The sequence below is a fragment of the Triticum urartu genome, chromosome 2 (genome assembly GCF_003073215.2).
Source record: "Triticum urartu cultivar G1812 chromosome 2, Tu2.1, whole genome shotgun sequence".
NCBI lineage: Eukaryota > Viridiplantae > Streptophyta > Magnoliopsida > Poales > Poaceae > Triticum > Triticum urartu.
In genome coordinates, this window is record NC_053023.1 from 26917679 (window position 1) to 26931688 (window position 14010).

The window sequence follows — 14010 nt, forward strand, 5'->3', positions numbered from 1 at the left end:
GCGAACTGCTACGCCGTCGGCCCCTACACGGGATGCCTGCTGCGTGTTGGGAGTCCAAATCCTCGTAGATACAAGACGCTCGAGCTGCTGGGTGCTGGGAGTTCGCATGGCCACAGCAGGACGATCGAGTATGGCAGGTGCCGCGGCCGCACCCGCAGTAAGGAACTATTTGTCCAAAGCACTACAACTAGTGTGTATTAGCTTCAAAATAGGTGTTTATGAGTAGGAGTAGTAATGCTAGGCTACGGGCGTATTTTACAGACTTCATTATACGGGCAGACGTGGAGCAAATCTGTTGGAAATAGTTTTTGCTGTTTTGCTAACGCATATCTAGATGTGCTCTAAATATTGCACATCTGAGTCCTATGTCATTGATTTTATGTTAAGATTCGTGTAAGCATTTTCTTTTGTCTTTTGTCTTTTTTTCTTTTTCTTTCTAGTTTGATTGAGTTGTTTAGATGTGCAATAACTAAAGCATGTGTCTTGGTTTGATTGTTTTTACATAAAAGTAGTTTGTAAGAATAGGATTTCTGATACTAGTAATATTCTAGTGTTGGAACTTGAAAAAAAAAATGTTTGGATTGCTTACCACGTGTGTCATGTGACGATTGTTGGAAGTTGGCACTAGTGTTTGTATCCGTGTCATATGTCATGTTGCATGGATTTATGTTGGACAAGTGCACAGACAGAGTTGCATATAAGTATGCAAAGATTGCAGGTTATAGTTACCTTATGTACCGTAGCTAGTCCAGAGTTAGAGTGAGCCACGCGAACAGAATCACCACTAGCTAGGAGACCGGCCGATTCATATTTTGCTATTGCACAAGTGCTACGTCCTTCTGCTGTACGTGTATACAAGTAGACGAATCTCTTCTCCGTATGACAAAAAATTGTGCGCCTCGAAAAGCTTGTCGACTCTTGTTTCCACATACGAGCCACAAGTAACCCGGGGCCGATCAATCCATATGGACCCTCTCGTCGACGCCGTCGAACAGCCCCTCGACGTGCAAGCCGGCAGACCTGATGATCTCGTCCCGGTAGCCAAGGATGGCGACCTACTCTCCGATCCCGCTACCGAGACCAAAGTCACCGTAGCGGCCTCCATCGCCGGCGGCCTAGACGTCGCTATCGCCGTTGACGATAGTGTCATGTCCCTGGACATGCCAGATAGCTCTACCGGACCTCTCCACGACGTCGCCCACTGATGACAACGAAGCCGACGACGACAACCTCCTGTACCTTGAGGGGGTGCAGCTCCAGGAGGACGTTGACCTCCTCGACACCATCGGCAACGTGGTCAAGAAGATAAGGGGCCACACCGCCGTGGACCAGTGCTCCCTGCACGGGATGTGCGCGAACGGCGAGCTGGCCTGCCTCGTCGGAAGGATGGACCAGCGCCTCCGCGTGCTCGACATGGCCACCGGCGCGGCAGCCGCCTTCCCGACTGGCCACGCGGGGCCCTGACGTGCACGCTCGGGAGGGGGCCCTCCACAGGAGAGTACAAGGTCCTGACCATCGTTGTCCGCAAAAGGCGCAGTGTAGATGGGGTGATGTTTGGTACAACCAGGTGGCCCTGGTGCTGACCCTGGGAAGCAATGGCGGTAGGCGGTGGAAGAAAGAGGGAGCCCCGAGGTTATGGTGCGGAGGTGGCACGGCAACATGGCCGTCGTCAGGGGGGTCGCCTGCTTCCCCATGGAGTCCTGCCAGCACGGCCACGAGTCAGAAGAGCACGTGATCACGGGGTTCGACCTCGACACCGAAGCATGGCAGCCGTTTGCCTGGCGTGCGCGAGGCCGATCACACCGACAGGAGCCTGGCGGAGGTCAACGGCTTCCTGGTCGCGGCCCATCGCGACAAAGGCACCTCTGTTGTAAGGCTATGGTTCTGGATGAACATTGACGTGGAGAATCGTAAGTGGTTCGCGCTATACAAGATCCCCATGGCGGGCCTCGAGGGAGTCAGCTTCGAGAAGCCATTGCGGGTGCCGGACGATGGGAAGACGTCGTCTGGTCGTCGATGGATGGGTCCCGTGACGGTGCGCTGCAGATATATGACCCGAGCACGGAGACGTTGACGCAAGGGGTGGTGACCGCGAACTGCTATGCCGTCGGCCCGTACGCCTGATGCCTGCTGCGCGTTGGGAGGAGCTCGGATCCTCGGAGTCACAAGACGCTCGAGTTGCTGGATGCAGGGAGTTCTCATGATCTCCGCAGGACGATCAAGTATCGTCATGGCAGGTGCCGCAGTAAGAAGGCACTTGTTGTCCAGGGCATTGCAGCTAGTGTGTATTAATTAGCTTCAAAATATAGGCCTGTCAGGTCAGTTTTCTAAGATTAATAGTCTAGTTAAAAAATATAGGACAGTCAAGTGTTTATTAGACGGGTCACTATTTTATGATTAACTAGTCTAGTCAAAAAAATTGAGAGTTGAGCTATTACCTGAGTTGGTTGCAATAGAACATAGTTTTTTTTATAATACTGTAGAAGCTATTTGTTTACCTTTTTCGGAAACGCTTGGCTTCAACGGGCGGATCGCACACAAGCGTCCCCCGCCTCATCCGTGCGACGCATGCCCTGCGTGGACTCACCTATTATCTCTTATGGTTCTGCAATTGAGCCCTTGTTGCAGTCTGCCCACCGTAACAACTCGAATGTTGCAGGATCTGGATTGATGTTCTACCTCTAATTTGTGTAGCATCCTCCATGTTGCAAAAGTCCTACTGCAACATCATCTATGTTGCAAATAAGTGAAGACAAAAAAAAAATCTGCAACACAATTTCTGTTGAATTATGCACCATGAGCTCTATTGGAAATATACCTGGCCATCTGTCGGGCTGGGCCGGGCTTCAGGCCAGGCCAACCAAAGCCCGACGCAAAAAACCTAGGCCCGGCCCGGCCATCAGGCTTAAAAATCAGGCCCAAGCCCGGCCTATGCCTCAGGCCACGGGCCAGACCTCTTCCTTAAACGGCGAAAATGACGGGCCCAAGCCCAGCCCGACCGACGGGCTCAAAATATAGGCCCGGGCCCGGCCCGTGGGCAAGGCCAGGTCGGGTCGTTCGGGCCAGGCTAGCCATGGCCAGGACTAATTGGAAACGATTTTGCAACACTAAGAGGGTGTTTGTATACAGGGACTTATTGGTCTAGGGACTTAAATAAGTCCCTATAAGTCTCATCTAAACCAAACAGGAGGGACTTGTAGGGACTTAAAGTGGGCATTTGGGACTTATGAAATAAGACTCTTAAGGAGGAACTTATAGGGACTTATAGTTGTAATATGGTCTTATAGAGACTTACAGGTAGGGACTTTTTAGGACTTGAGACTTATAAGTTGGGACTAAAAAAAGTCCTAGGACTTATAAACCAAATAGGGCCTAACTTTGTTGCAATAACGAGGACGAGGCTAGGCTGTTGGATGGACCAGATCTGCTGCGGGGTGGATCTTTTCAGATTATCCACCGGCGGACACGTAGCACTGCCCATATGTTAATTAAGGGTATTCTTCCCCCAGCATATGCGTTTGCCCATTATTTTCATGCTGATGGCACATGCCTCGGTACGCCAACTTGGCAACTGCCCTGGTTACTCGCACTCCATCCAGGCACCCAGAGTCACAGGAGCCCATGCTCCCGCGCCATCGTTCTCTCCCTTCTATCCCGGACAGGGCACCCGCGCACCGGAGCACATAGAGCGAGTGCGTTGCGCCGCCATCCCTGACTCCCACATCGCACCGCAACAAAGTGCAATACCAGGATGCATGAAATAGAGTACATACACTGGGTTATGTAGTCCATTTCGAATTAGGGGGTTGAGTTCAGTTCAAGTCACATCAGTTTTGATCCTATAAAAGCACATCATGTAACTTCATGTAATCTATAATAATCCATCAAATTTACTAATGTATTTTTCTTTGTTTGTTTCAATAAGATGGTATGTCTGTTCATGAGGGACCTCCATGTTGCTTTTATAATTCAGCCTCCGATGAGAAAATCAAGTTTGCGAAACTATATATTCAGTCAATTGCAGCCCTCACCGATGTTTCATCAGATTTGTGATCGTGTATTCTTCCGCTCATGAGTTATTGATGGGACCGTTTGGTTATTCCTTCTTGCATTGTGTGAATAACTAAGGTCCAATCATTCGATTGATTTAGCACAAAGATGCAAGAGAGAAAAAAATCCCGAAAGACCCTACCTGAAGAGGGGATAATTGGCATGGCGCAGCTCGAAAATCCCAGCATTAAGGAGCAGAATATAGGGACAGGGGCACCTTGCCAGCAATGGCCTCGCCACCGCTGCATCTCCTGCAGAGTTCAAAAGGAATCAAACATGTGGTAGTTTGAGAGGAGTAAAGTGAGCCCGTTGAAGAAGTCAAATGACTCGGTGCATTTTACCTTTGATTCAAATCATCCTACTCCATCAATAAAATGTAGGCCACACCACCTGCAGCTTCAGAAGTTTTCAAGATGTCACCTGGTACACATTCAGTAGTCAATTCCCAATTGCGTTCTTGTGATCGGATGATGACCAAATGTGTTCCCATCTAACCAACCCACTGCAACTAATGATGTCCACGATTACCCGAACACAAGACAGGCTAAGCTTGTAGCGATAGGTCAAACTGAAACTGCAGTTAGAAATCCCGGAGAACACTGCAAGGATCAGTGTTTTTCATTCGAAAACAGATATTTCACCAGTCCACCCACATGAAGCAATCACATTATGTAGTACAGGGTGGTATGCAACATAAGTGCACGCTTCTTTGAAGGCTTCGATCTTTCTCAGAAACCTCGAGGACTTATAGTCATAAAAGTAGATGCAGCCATCGGACGAACCAGATGCAAGTTCCCTCCCACTCAAAGAGAAACTGCACTTTATCGGAAAGCCCCACACTCCATGTCCTTCGAACCGCCTGTACCTGTTTAGCTTGAATGGTGGCCTTGCTGAGAAAATAGCGATGTAGTTGCCGTTGGATTGCGCGACAAAAGAAGCTTCGTATGGGTGGTATCTCACACAAGGACAGGTGAATGCTTCTGTATAAACCTGTGATACAGGGTGGGATTCGTGTCAAGTTCCAGTGTAATTATTCAAACACAGTTCAATTTTTTGCAAAACTTGTTCCCTGAAACACCCAGTTTTGATAAATAATTCAAGATTCATCAACATGAAACAGGAACTTTTAGTCAAACAAAAAAAATTTGTTATGAGTACTTCAGTCAGCACGGTTTATCAGCTCCAAACTGCAAAGAGAGTCAGTGGATAGGACTAGCTTGCAGCTGCTGGAGAGTCGGAAGGCATTAGGTTAGGGAAGTGTTAATTTAAAAGTATCCATGCCAAACACAGTGAAATATAGGGATAAATGTTATAGCGTACATAAATTGGGTTAGATAGTCCATTTTGCATTAGGACATTGAGTTCAGTTCATATCAGATCAGTTGTTATGTTATAAAAGCACATCACATAACTTCATGTAATCAGTTGTGATCAATTAATCAAATTATATTAATATCATAGTATATTCGAGGCTACAGACATGTTTTTCTTTCTAGACACTAAATTTGCAGCTATGCTTGACAAAAATGAGCTATACAGGTGAAAATACCTTCATGGGTAAGATAGAGGCAAATATAACCAGTAAACAAACAAGCATTTTAAATAAGGATCGTTTCTCCTTTCTTTCAATCAGCAAAATATGCCTAACTTGAATGTGTGTGCATACAAATGGGGAAAACATCATGATCTACTGGAAGGAAGATAGATACTAACCTATATAAAAAAACAAAAATCTGTTACCTGGTTAGATAGAGGAACTTCTCGTAATATATCCCATACAATTATAGTGTTCTCACTAACATTACTTCTGGTTGTGTCGGTTGAAGAGATAAACTGCTTCCCATCAGCACTGAAGTCAAGGTCGAGGATGGTGCCAAGACTTCTGTTGAACTCTTTAGTTGTCAAGCCAGTTCGAATATCCCAGAGCCTAAGGGAACCCTTGGACCCACCAGACAGGAAGAGATTTGAGTTGCTTGGACTGAACTTGATGACCTCCACTGGTTGATCCTCCTTGAATACCGTGATTTCTTTTCCCACCTCGGGGTCAACTAGTCGTGAGGAACAATCAAGCCCCCCAGAAAGTAAGAAGGGCCGATGATGGGACCACTTCACATCCTTTACAGCAGCAGTATGATGTTTTAAAACTCGAGCAGTAGTATCCCCTCTGTTCCAAACGTTCCATACGCGGACTGTATGATCCATTCCAGCAGAAGCAAGAAGATGTCCTGTGAATTTGCTTCTTGGTGAGTATCTGCTGGCAATAATGTTCTAATTGAATAGAATAAAAACAGAGAGCAGGATTATCCTGAAACTGTGTACATCAATATGTAAATTACAAAATTACCATCAAGTCATCTCATGCATCACACATGGTAGCAGTAGTTAAGAGTGGAACATGATAGTATGGAAAACCAAAGGATCTTAATATATCTATGGAATTGAGCAACACAACATCAAGATATACACTTCAACTATCTGAATAACAGAATACTTTCCAACTTTGTTCCCATGAATAATAGAACCTTATCCGACTTCTTACTTGTGGGTTAAGAGAATGTCATAATATGTAAGATAATACTTTGCCAGGTTCATCATAACCTTGACTTCACAACTGCTGTCATTATAATGAAGACATGTATTGCATGTCCTTTCTTCACTAGTTAGTATACCATCCTCTTTTCATGTTAGAAGACCAGTTTGTCATAATACAAAAATTTATTGTGAATCACAAACCAAAAGGCTAGAATCCTACATTTGTTTTAAACATGTAACGCATAATCCCAGAGAACGCTCCACACCTCATCATTTATAAGAGGTGTTACTTATAATTTGGTCAATATAAGTCAATGCGAAAAGTTAAATCAAAGTACAGAGACTACCTACATACCATGGCTCGGTGACCAATCCACACAATTGACTGCTTTAGTGTGACCCATCAAAGACACTGAGAGCTTCAAAGGTGAACTGCTGTTTGATCCAGGCTTTGGTTGGCACCGTAAAGAATGCAAAACATCAGCTCGAATATTTGAATCAGCAAAAGATCCAACAACTGCAATAAGAAGCACAGAGCACATGAGCAAGGAACATAAATGGTGTTTAAGAAGCAAGAAAAAAAAACTACGATAACACTTGCATCACTCGCAATTCACTGAGTCATCATCACCAATGCTTCATATGAGCAAAATATCACTACAAGGGACAAAACAGGGCTTCGGTTTTCTTGCACAGCAGCTAACAATTCAGAGCTTTTAATTCACATTTACACAATAATTCTCCACAATTCCTCATGCAGTTTCAAGTTCAACCATTAACTACCGGTATGTAAATAGACAAGATCGGGTCGATACTAAATTTTGCATTATGCTATTGACGAATGACAGCTCGATTTTATCTTGACATGGATGACACGAGAATCTCACTTGAGCAGCGTAAAAATTTCTGACATCAATGTTGTTGGTCACAATGCATATTCGGACATCAATTTTGCCAATCTAACCGCGACAAGGAACTCGGAATGTCTTATCCAACCTCTGCAGTGGCTGTCAGAAGGGGGTCAAGGGCGTCCTCACCTGGGGAGTCGAACTCCGGCGCCACCGGCGGAGGAAGCAGTGCCGCGGAGCCCACGGGAGGCTGGGATGCCGCCAGGAGGGCGCGCTCCCTCTTGGAGACGTACCTTCTGCCAGCCAGTGGCGGCGGCGCGGCTTGGGGTGGGGCCGGTCGCGGGGAGGGGAGGGGAGGTGGTGGTGGGTACCCAGGGTACGGGGGAGATTCCCACCGCGGCCGCTTCGGGGGAGGCGGGGCGACCGAGGGGAGGGCCGTGGCGGACCAGCTGGGAGGCGGGGCGGCGTCGGCGTCGTCGTCGGAGGTGGCGCCGTAGGCGGCGGAGAGGAGATCCATCGGCCGGAAGGTTATTTTTTTTCGACGTCAATATCTGGCGTTCGATCGCCAGGGGGGGCTGCCTCCCAGCGACCGTTTTTGCTCTATCGCCAGCAGGCAGGCCCAGCCCAGCGCGACCCCCCAGACCCAAAAGGCCCAGTTAAAGTGTTTTTCTTGTTTAAAATTGCCACATTACAACTTTAAACCCCCCCTAAAAAATACAGCTTTAAAACAAAAACAAAATAGTTTTGAGTGATCTGCCTTTTTTTTGCCATGCCAAACTTAAAAACTGCCATCCTCCAGATAAAAACAAAAACTGCCATCTTTGATAAGAAAAATGCCATGAATTAGAAAATACGCGCAAAAATGCCATGTCAACAATAATAAAAATGACATTCTCTCAAAAATAAAACTGCCACCTGTTAATAATTAAAATTTCCATGCTTAGTCATAAAAATGTCATCCTTTAGAAAAAAATAAAAACTACAATTGTTACTAATAATAAATGCCATGCTCTTAAAAAATAAAACTGCAATCCTTTTAATAATACAAATGCATGTAGATAATTATTTAAATGCAATGCTCTAATTAAAAACTGCCATGGGGGCACTCTAAAACATGGGAAAATTGTCATGCAACATATAATAAAAATGCACATGCCAAATTTAGAAAAACAATCACCTCTAAAAATTATAGGGATTTTTGTCCTAATAGACAATGGCAATTATCGAGATTTTGGATTTTTTGCAAATGAAAAAAACAAATTTAAAACAAAGAAACTCAAATATATAAAAGTTGTTTGAGTGCAAAGTGTTCACAACCACCTCTCTCGATTTCCCTAGGGTTTCAAGCGCCTAGACCCCCAGGTCTCCTTTGTTATGGGACTTGCCCAATGGCTCTCTTTTGCTTCAAAAATAATATTCGGATTTTTCCTGTAAGTTAAAACTACCTATATTCCTTGAAAACATAAACACTAAAAACAAGAGGTGGTCATGCACACTTTATTAATATGTTATTTCTTAAGGACTTGAAAATTTAGCATACATGATGGAAATAAGAACTGGACACTACAAAAAGGTACATTTAGAATATATATATATATATATATATATAATACTCTGGTTCAAGGAAATAAGAAGTTAAAGGAAAACGAGAACAATACTATACCTTGCCCACTAATGGTAGTACCTGGTTGTGTTTGTAAAGGTTTCTTCTTAAACTTAAGGGATTTTTTGGATAGCTTTATTTCCGACTTAGTGGACAAAACTAATTCAGTGGTCGGCAAAAGAATGATGGAGGTGGAAAGTTCAAAATGTCTCTGCTTTACTAAATCTAGTAAAATAAACAACGATACATCACGACAAACAACATGTAGAAAGAACTCCAGTAATAACTACATATGTTGCCAAATTGCTAGAAATGTTCAAAGTGCTAGTTTATATCATTTCAAGGAGCATTGGTTGAATGGCGACCTGTCATTGTCCATGACGTTCTCGACTTAACTATTGGATTGAGTTGGGAACAAACAGTAATGTGTCAGGGCTCGCGAAAGAAGAGAAGCAAGAATAACATAAACAACTCACTGTTAAACCTATTTAATCATTAACACACTGTAAGGTAATTGCCGTCATGATGATTATTGATTTCATCGTACCATTTATACAAGTTAGGTAAAAAAATTGAGATTGACAATTAATATATGCATCTTTTAAATTCTCCGGATAATTTGTTTGAAATGTATTAATCTTTGTTTCAGTATACTTGTTGCAATTTAACAAGTCAGGTTTTCAGTGTTCTGATCAATTTAACTTTTTGTTTTTCTATTCAAATCTGCATACTCATATAATTATTGTCGCGTATTACTATGTAGTGTTTTGGGCGTTAAGAAAATACATGTCTGAAGTGTACTTCACTATAGTTGTTAGAGCATGTCTGTGTTTTTTCTAAAGAGATTTACAATGCTGCTCTTACCATATTGGCTACCTATATTTAAATAAATAAATGTTGAGAGCACAAATTTCTTTCTTAATATAAAAAAATCCTGAAAATAAAAATCGAATCTAAATAAATTAAATATTTATATTAAACTTTTATACATGTTTATAACTCACTATTAACTGCCAGTGGTTACTTATTTTTTATATTTACTTACAATAATTATGCTCAATATAAATAACAGTATTTTCTGCTAAGTTGTAATGTATGTCATTAAAAAATGTGCATGCCCTACGCAAAATTTGATTAGCTTCTTTCTATTAAATAGATTGCACCAAAAATTAATATTTAAACTCAACCCCCCTAACCATAAGAAAATAGAATACATAAAATTGCATGCTTTCATGGATTAAATTGTGACACTCACATGACCATAGTATATATGTATATCTCTATGTGTGTGTGTCTTTAAAAGTCAGAGATATCCTGATAGCGGCTTCTAGTAAACTATTAGGTATTCATAGAGAGAGAAAATCTCGTACATATGTTTACAACATCCCAAATCCTTGGCCACATATCGCATCTTCGTCGCATCTCACATGTGGATCGTGCATGGATGTACCTACCAGGATCGTGGAACTTGGAGGCAACATCATATTATGACTTTGATTTGGTGGTAGAAGTTGGATAAGTCGGTCTAAGTTTCTGGCTCTGGTTCGATTGGAAACATTAGTATCCTAATATGCATTGTGACCAACTGCTAAAGTGAGATTCTTGTGTCATCTACGTGGAGATAAAATTGAGCCGTCATTCGTCGATAGCGTAATGCAAATTTTAGTACCGATCTGATCTTGTCTATTTACATACCGATAATGGTTGAACTTGAAACTATGTGAGGAATTGTGGAGAGTTATTGGGTAAACGTGAATTAAAAGCTCTAACTGTTAGCTGTTGTGCAAGAAAATCGAAGCCCTGATTTGTCCCTAGTAGTGATATTTTGCTCGTATGACGAATTTGTGATGAGTCAGTGAGTTGCAAGTGACACAAGTGTATCTTAGTTTTGTTTTCTTGTTTTATTAACAACATTTATGTTCCTTGCTCATGTGCTCTATGCTTCTTATTGCGGTTATTGGGTCTTTTGCCGATTTAAATATTTGAGCTGATATTTTGCATTCTTTATGCTGCCAACCAAAGCCTGGATAGAGCAACAGTTCACCTTTGAAGCTCTCAGTGTCTTTGATAGGTCACACTAAAGCAGTCGATTGTGTGGACTGGTCACCGAGTCATGGTATGTAGGTATTCTCTGTACTTTGATTTGCTTTTTTTTGCTTGGACTTATGTTTACCAAATTATAAGTAAACACACTTAGAAATGAGATGTGTAAGACGCTCTCTAGGATTATGTGTTACATTTTCTTTGCAGGATTCTTGCTTTCTGGTTTTTGAGTCATAATAAATGTTATATTATGAGCAATCAGTCATCTAACATGATATGATCATGGTATATTAACTAGTGAACAAGGACATCCAATACATGTGATAATGACGTCATTTTCTAAATTTGATGATATAAACCTGGCAAAGTATCTGTAGATATCAAGTGCTATACTCACTCTATTCCATTCTCTTCCCTCACAAGGAAAAAGTCTGATAATGTTCTACTATACACGAAAACAAAGTTGGAAAGATTCTGTCATTCATATAGTTGAAGTGTATATCTTGATGTTGTGTTGCTTAATTCGATAGATATATTGAGAATTGGAGATTCTTTGGTATGTCATATTATCATGTTCCACTCTTAACTACTACCAAGTGTGATGCAATGAGATGAGTTGATGGTGATTTTGTAATTTACATATTGATGTACACTATTTTAGGATAATCTTGCTCCCTCCTTTTATTGTATTCAATTAGAACTTTATTGCCAACAGATACTCACCAAGATGCAAATTCACAAGACATCTTCTTGCTTTTGCTAGAATGGATCATACTATCTGCATATGGAACGTGTGGAATAGAGGGAATACCACTGCTCGAGTTCTAAAACATCATAGTGCTGCTGTAAAGGATGTCAAGTGGTCCCATCATCGGCCCTTCTTACTTTCTGGGGGGTTTGATTGTTCCTCACGACCAGTTGATGCCGAGGCGGGAAAAAGAAATCATGGTATTCAAGGACGATCAACCAGTGGAGGTCATCAAATTCAATCCAAGCAACTCAAATCTCTTCATGTCTGGTGGGTCTAAGGGTTCTCTTAGACTCTGGGATATTCGAACTGGCTTGGTAACTAAAGAGTTCAACAAACCATCCTTGACCTTGAATTCAGTGCTGATGGGAAACATCTTATCTCTTCAACTGACACAACCAGAAGCAATGTTAGTGAGAACAACTATAATTGTATGGGACATATTACGAGAAGTTCCTCTATCTAACAAGGTGCCATATTTTTAAACTATTTATATGCTTGATATAGCATATTATCTATCTTCCTTTTGGTACCTCATGACATTTTTTTCCAATTATATGCACACACTCAAGTTGGGCATACTTTGAAGATTGAAAAAAGAGAGTAGACATTATCCTTATTTAAAATGCTTATTTATTTAATTTTTATATTTGCCTCTATCTTACCCGTCAAGTTATTTTCACTTGTATAGCTCATTTCTGTCAAGTATAATTGCAGATTTATAGTCTACGACATATGTATGACAGAAGATAAACATGTATGTACACTTGAATACAGTATGATACTAATAGAACTTGATTGATTGATCACAACATAGTGCCCTGAATGTATTGTGATAGTGTTACAGTAGGTTAGTACATTGAACTATGGAGTTAGCAGTACATAGCCACGCCAAGACGGTTTACGGAGCTATCCATTAAATATTGGTGGAACGGCATGTCCAAGGAGATGAAGCCTCATAGAAAGCAATGACCTCTTTACCCATGCTAGTCTCTTGGACAGGTTGAAATGAAAGGAATACTAGGATCTTCCACGATAAATCTGCATTGCCCATGATCCTCTTGCAAGAGATAAAGAAGGAGACAAAGCTTTGGCTCATTGCGGGTACTAAACATTTGAGTATAATGATTTTGAGAGAGTAAAGACCCCTTTGTAATGTGTCGCTTGTTCGCTAAACTCTGTCTGTCTTCTTCGTAATTAATGGATGACAGAAATCTTTGTCTCTGATTTTCTTTAAAGAAAAATGTTAGTCTTCCTTTTTTTCTCATGGTAATATATGTCTCATTCATATCATAAAAATTAAAGTACAAGTCACATAAAGACCGACATGACAAAACTGAAAAGATAACAGAACGTCTCTGAACTTGACAGGAGGAAAACTGATCCTTCTCCTTTGATAAGTCAACTAATTAATGCCACGAGCGCTATACGGAGTTAGTTGACTGTGTGTAATGTAGTTATGCTAAGTCAAAAATGCTCTTATATCATGGGACGAAGGGTGTACATTTTAAAATATTTTAATCTCCTTTTAACAAAAAAGAATACAACGTCAATTGAGAGATGTCTTAGCATAGACTTGTGCATGTCATCCTCGTCCCTGCTAACGGCCTCCAAAAATGCTAGACGTATAGGGTCTTACATGCTCCTATAGGCTTCTTCCAAACCAACTAAACATTGCCCCTGCTGATTTTCAGATGGGTGGGGCCCCTCACTCCCCTTAATCCAATCATGATTTGCCAGCTGAAATCCACCCTGTAGAACCCTGTAACAGTCCGTCGGTGTAGCATTACTGAATGGCCCCTGTGTTATTGCAGACCTGTTGGCCGCGGCCTCGCCGTGCAGCCTCTGATTGTGTCCCTGACTGAGTCAGTACAGTAGGAAAGAGCAGGAATAACAGGAGACTGATTCATTCTTCATCACTTTCCCGTCAAAACATTCCATGTTCCGGGTCCCGGCATTCTGCCACCCACTATAACTGTCGGGTAAACCAAGGAGGCCTATATTGTGCGTCCCGAAAAGACCAAAACCACATAACATACAGCTCGCGGCTTAACAGTGGAACAAGGACAAATGATGGGTATGGACTTTGTCCATCGTCCTGCTAACAGAATGATAACCTAATAATCACCCACCAATTTGTCCTAACAACATGATAAGCCAACAGTGCAGTAGAGAGATGATGCTGG

The 14010-nt window shown here is 42.1% G+C and overlaps 1 protein-coding gene across 1 annotated transcript; it reads right to left on the bottom strand.

The window, feature by feature from the left end:
- Positions 1-4630: 4630 nt before the first annotated feature.
- LOC125535325 (WD repeat-containing protein 25) lies at positions 4631-7998 on the bottom strand. Its single transcript, XM_048698378.1, has 4 exons — positions 7620-7998; positions 6938-7099; positions 5791-6275; positions 4631-5040 (listed from the first exon to the last, which is right to left on the bottom strand). The coding sequence occupies exons 1-4, from the start codon at positions 7945-7947 to the stop codon at positions 4669-4671; spliced, it is 1347 nt and encodes a 448-aa protein (XP_048554335.1). The 5' UTR covers positions 7948-7998; the 3' UTR covers positions 4631-4668.
- Between the last annotated feature and the right edge of the window lie 6012 nt (positions 7999-14010).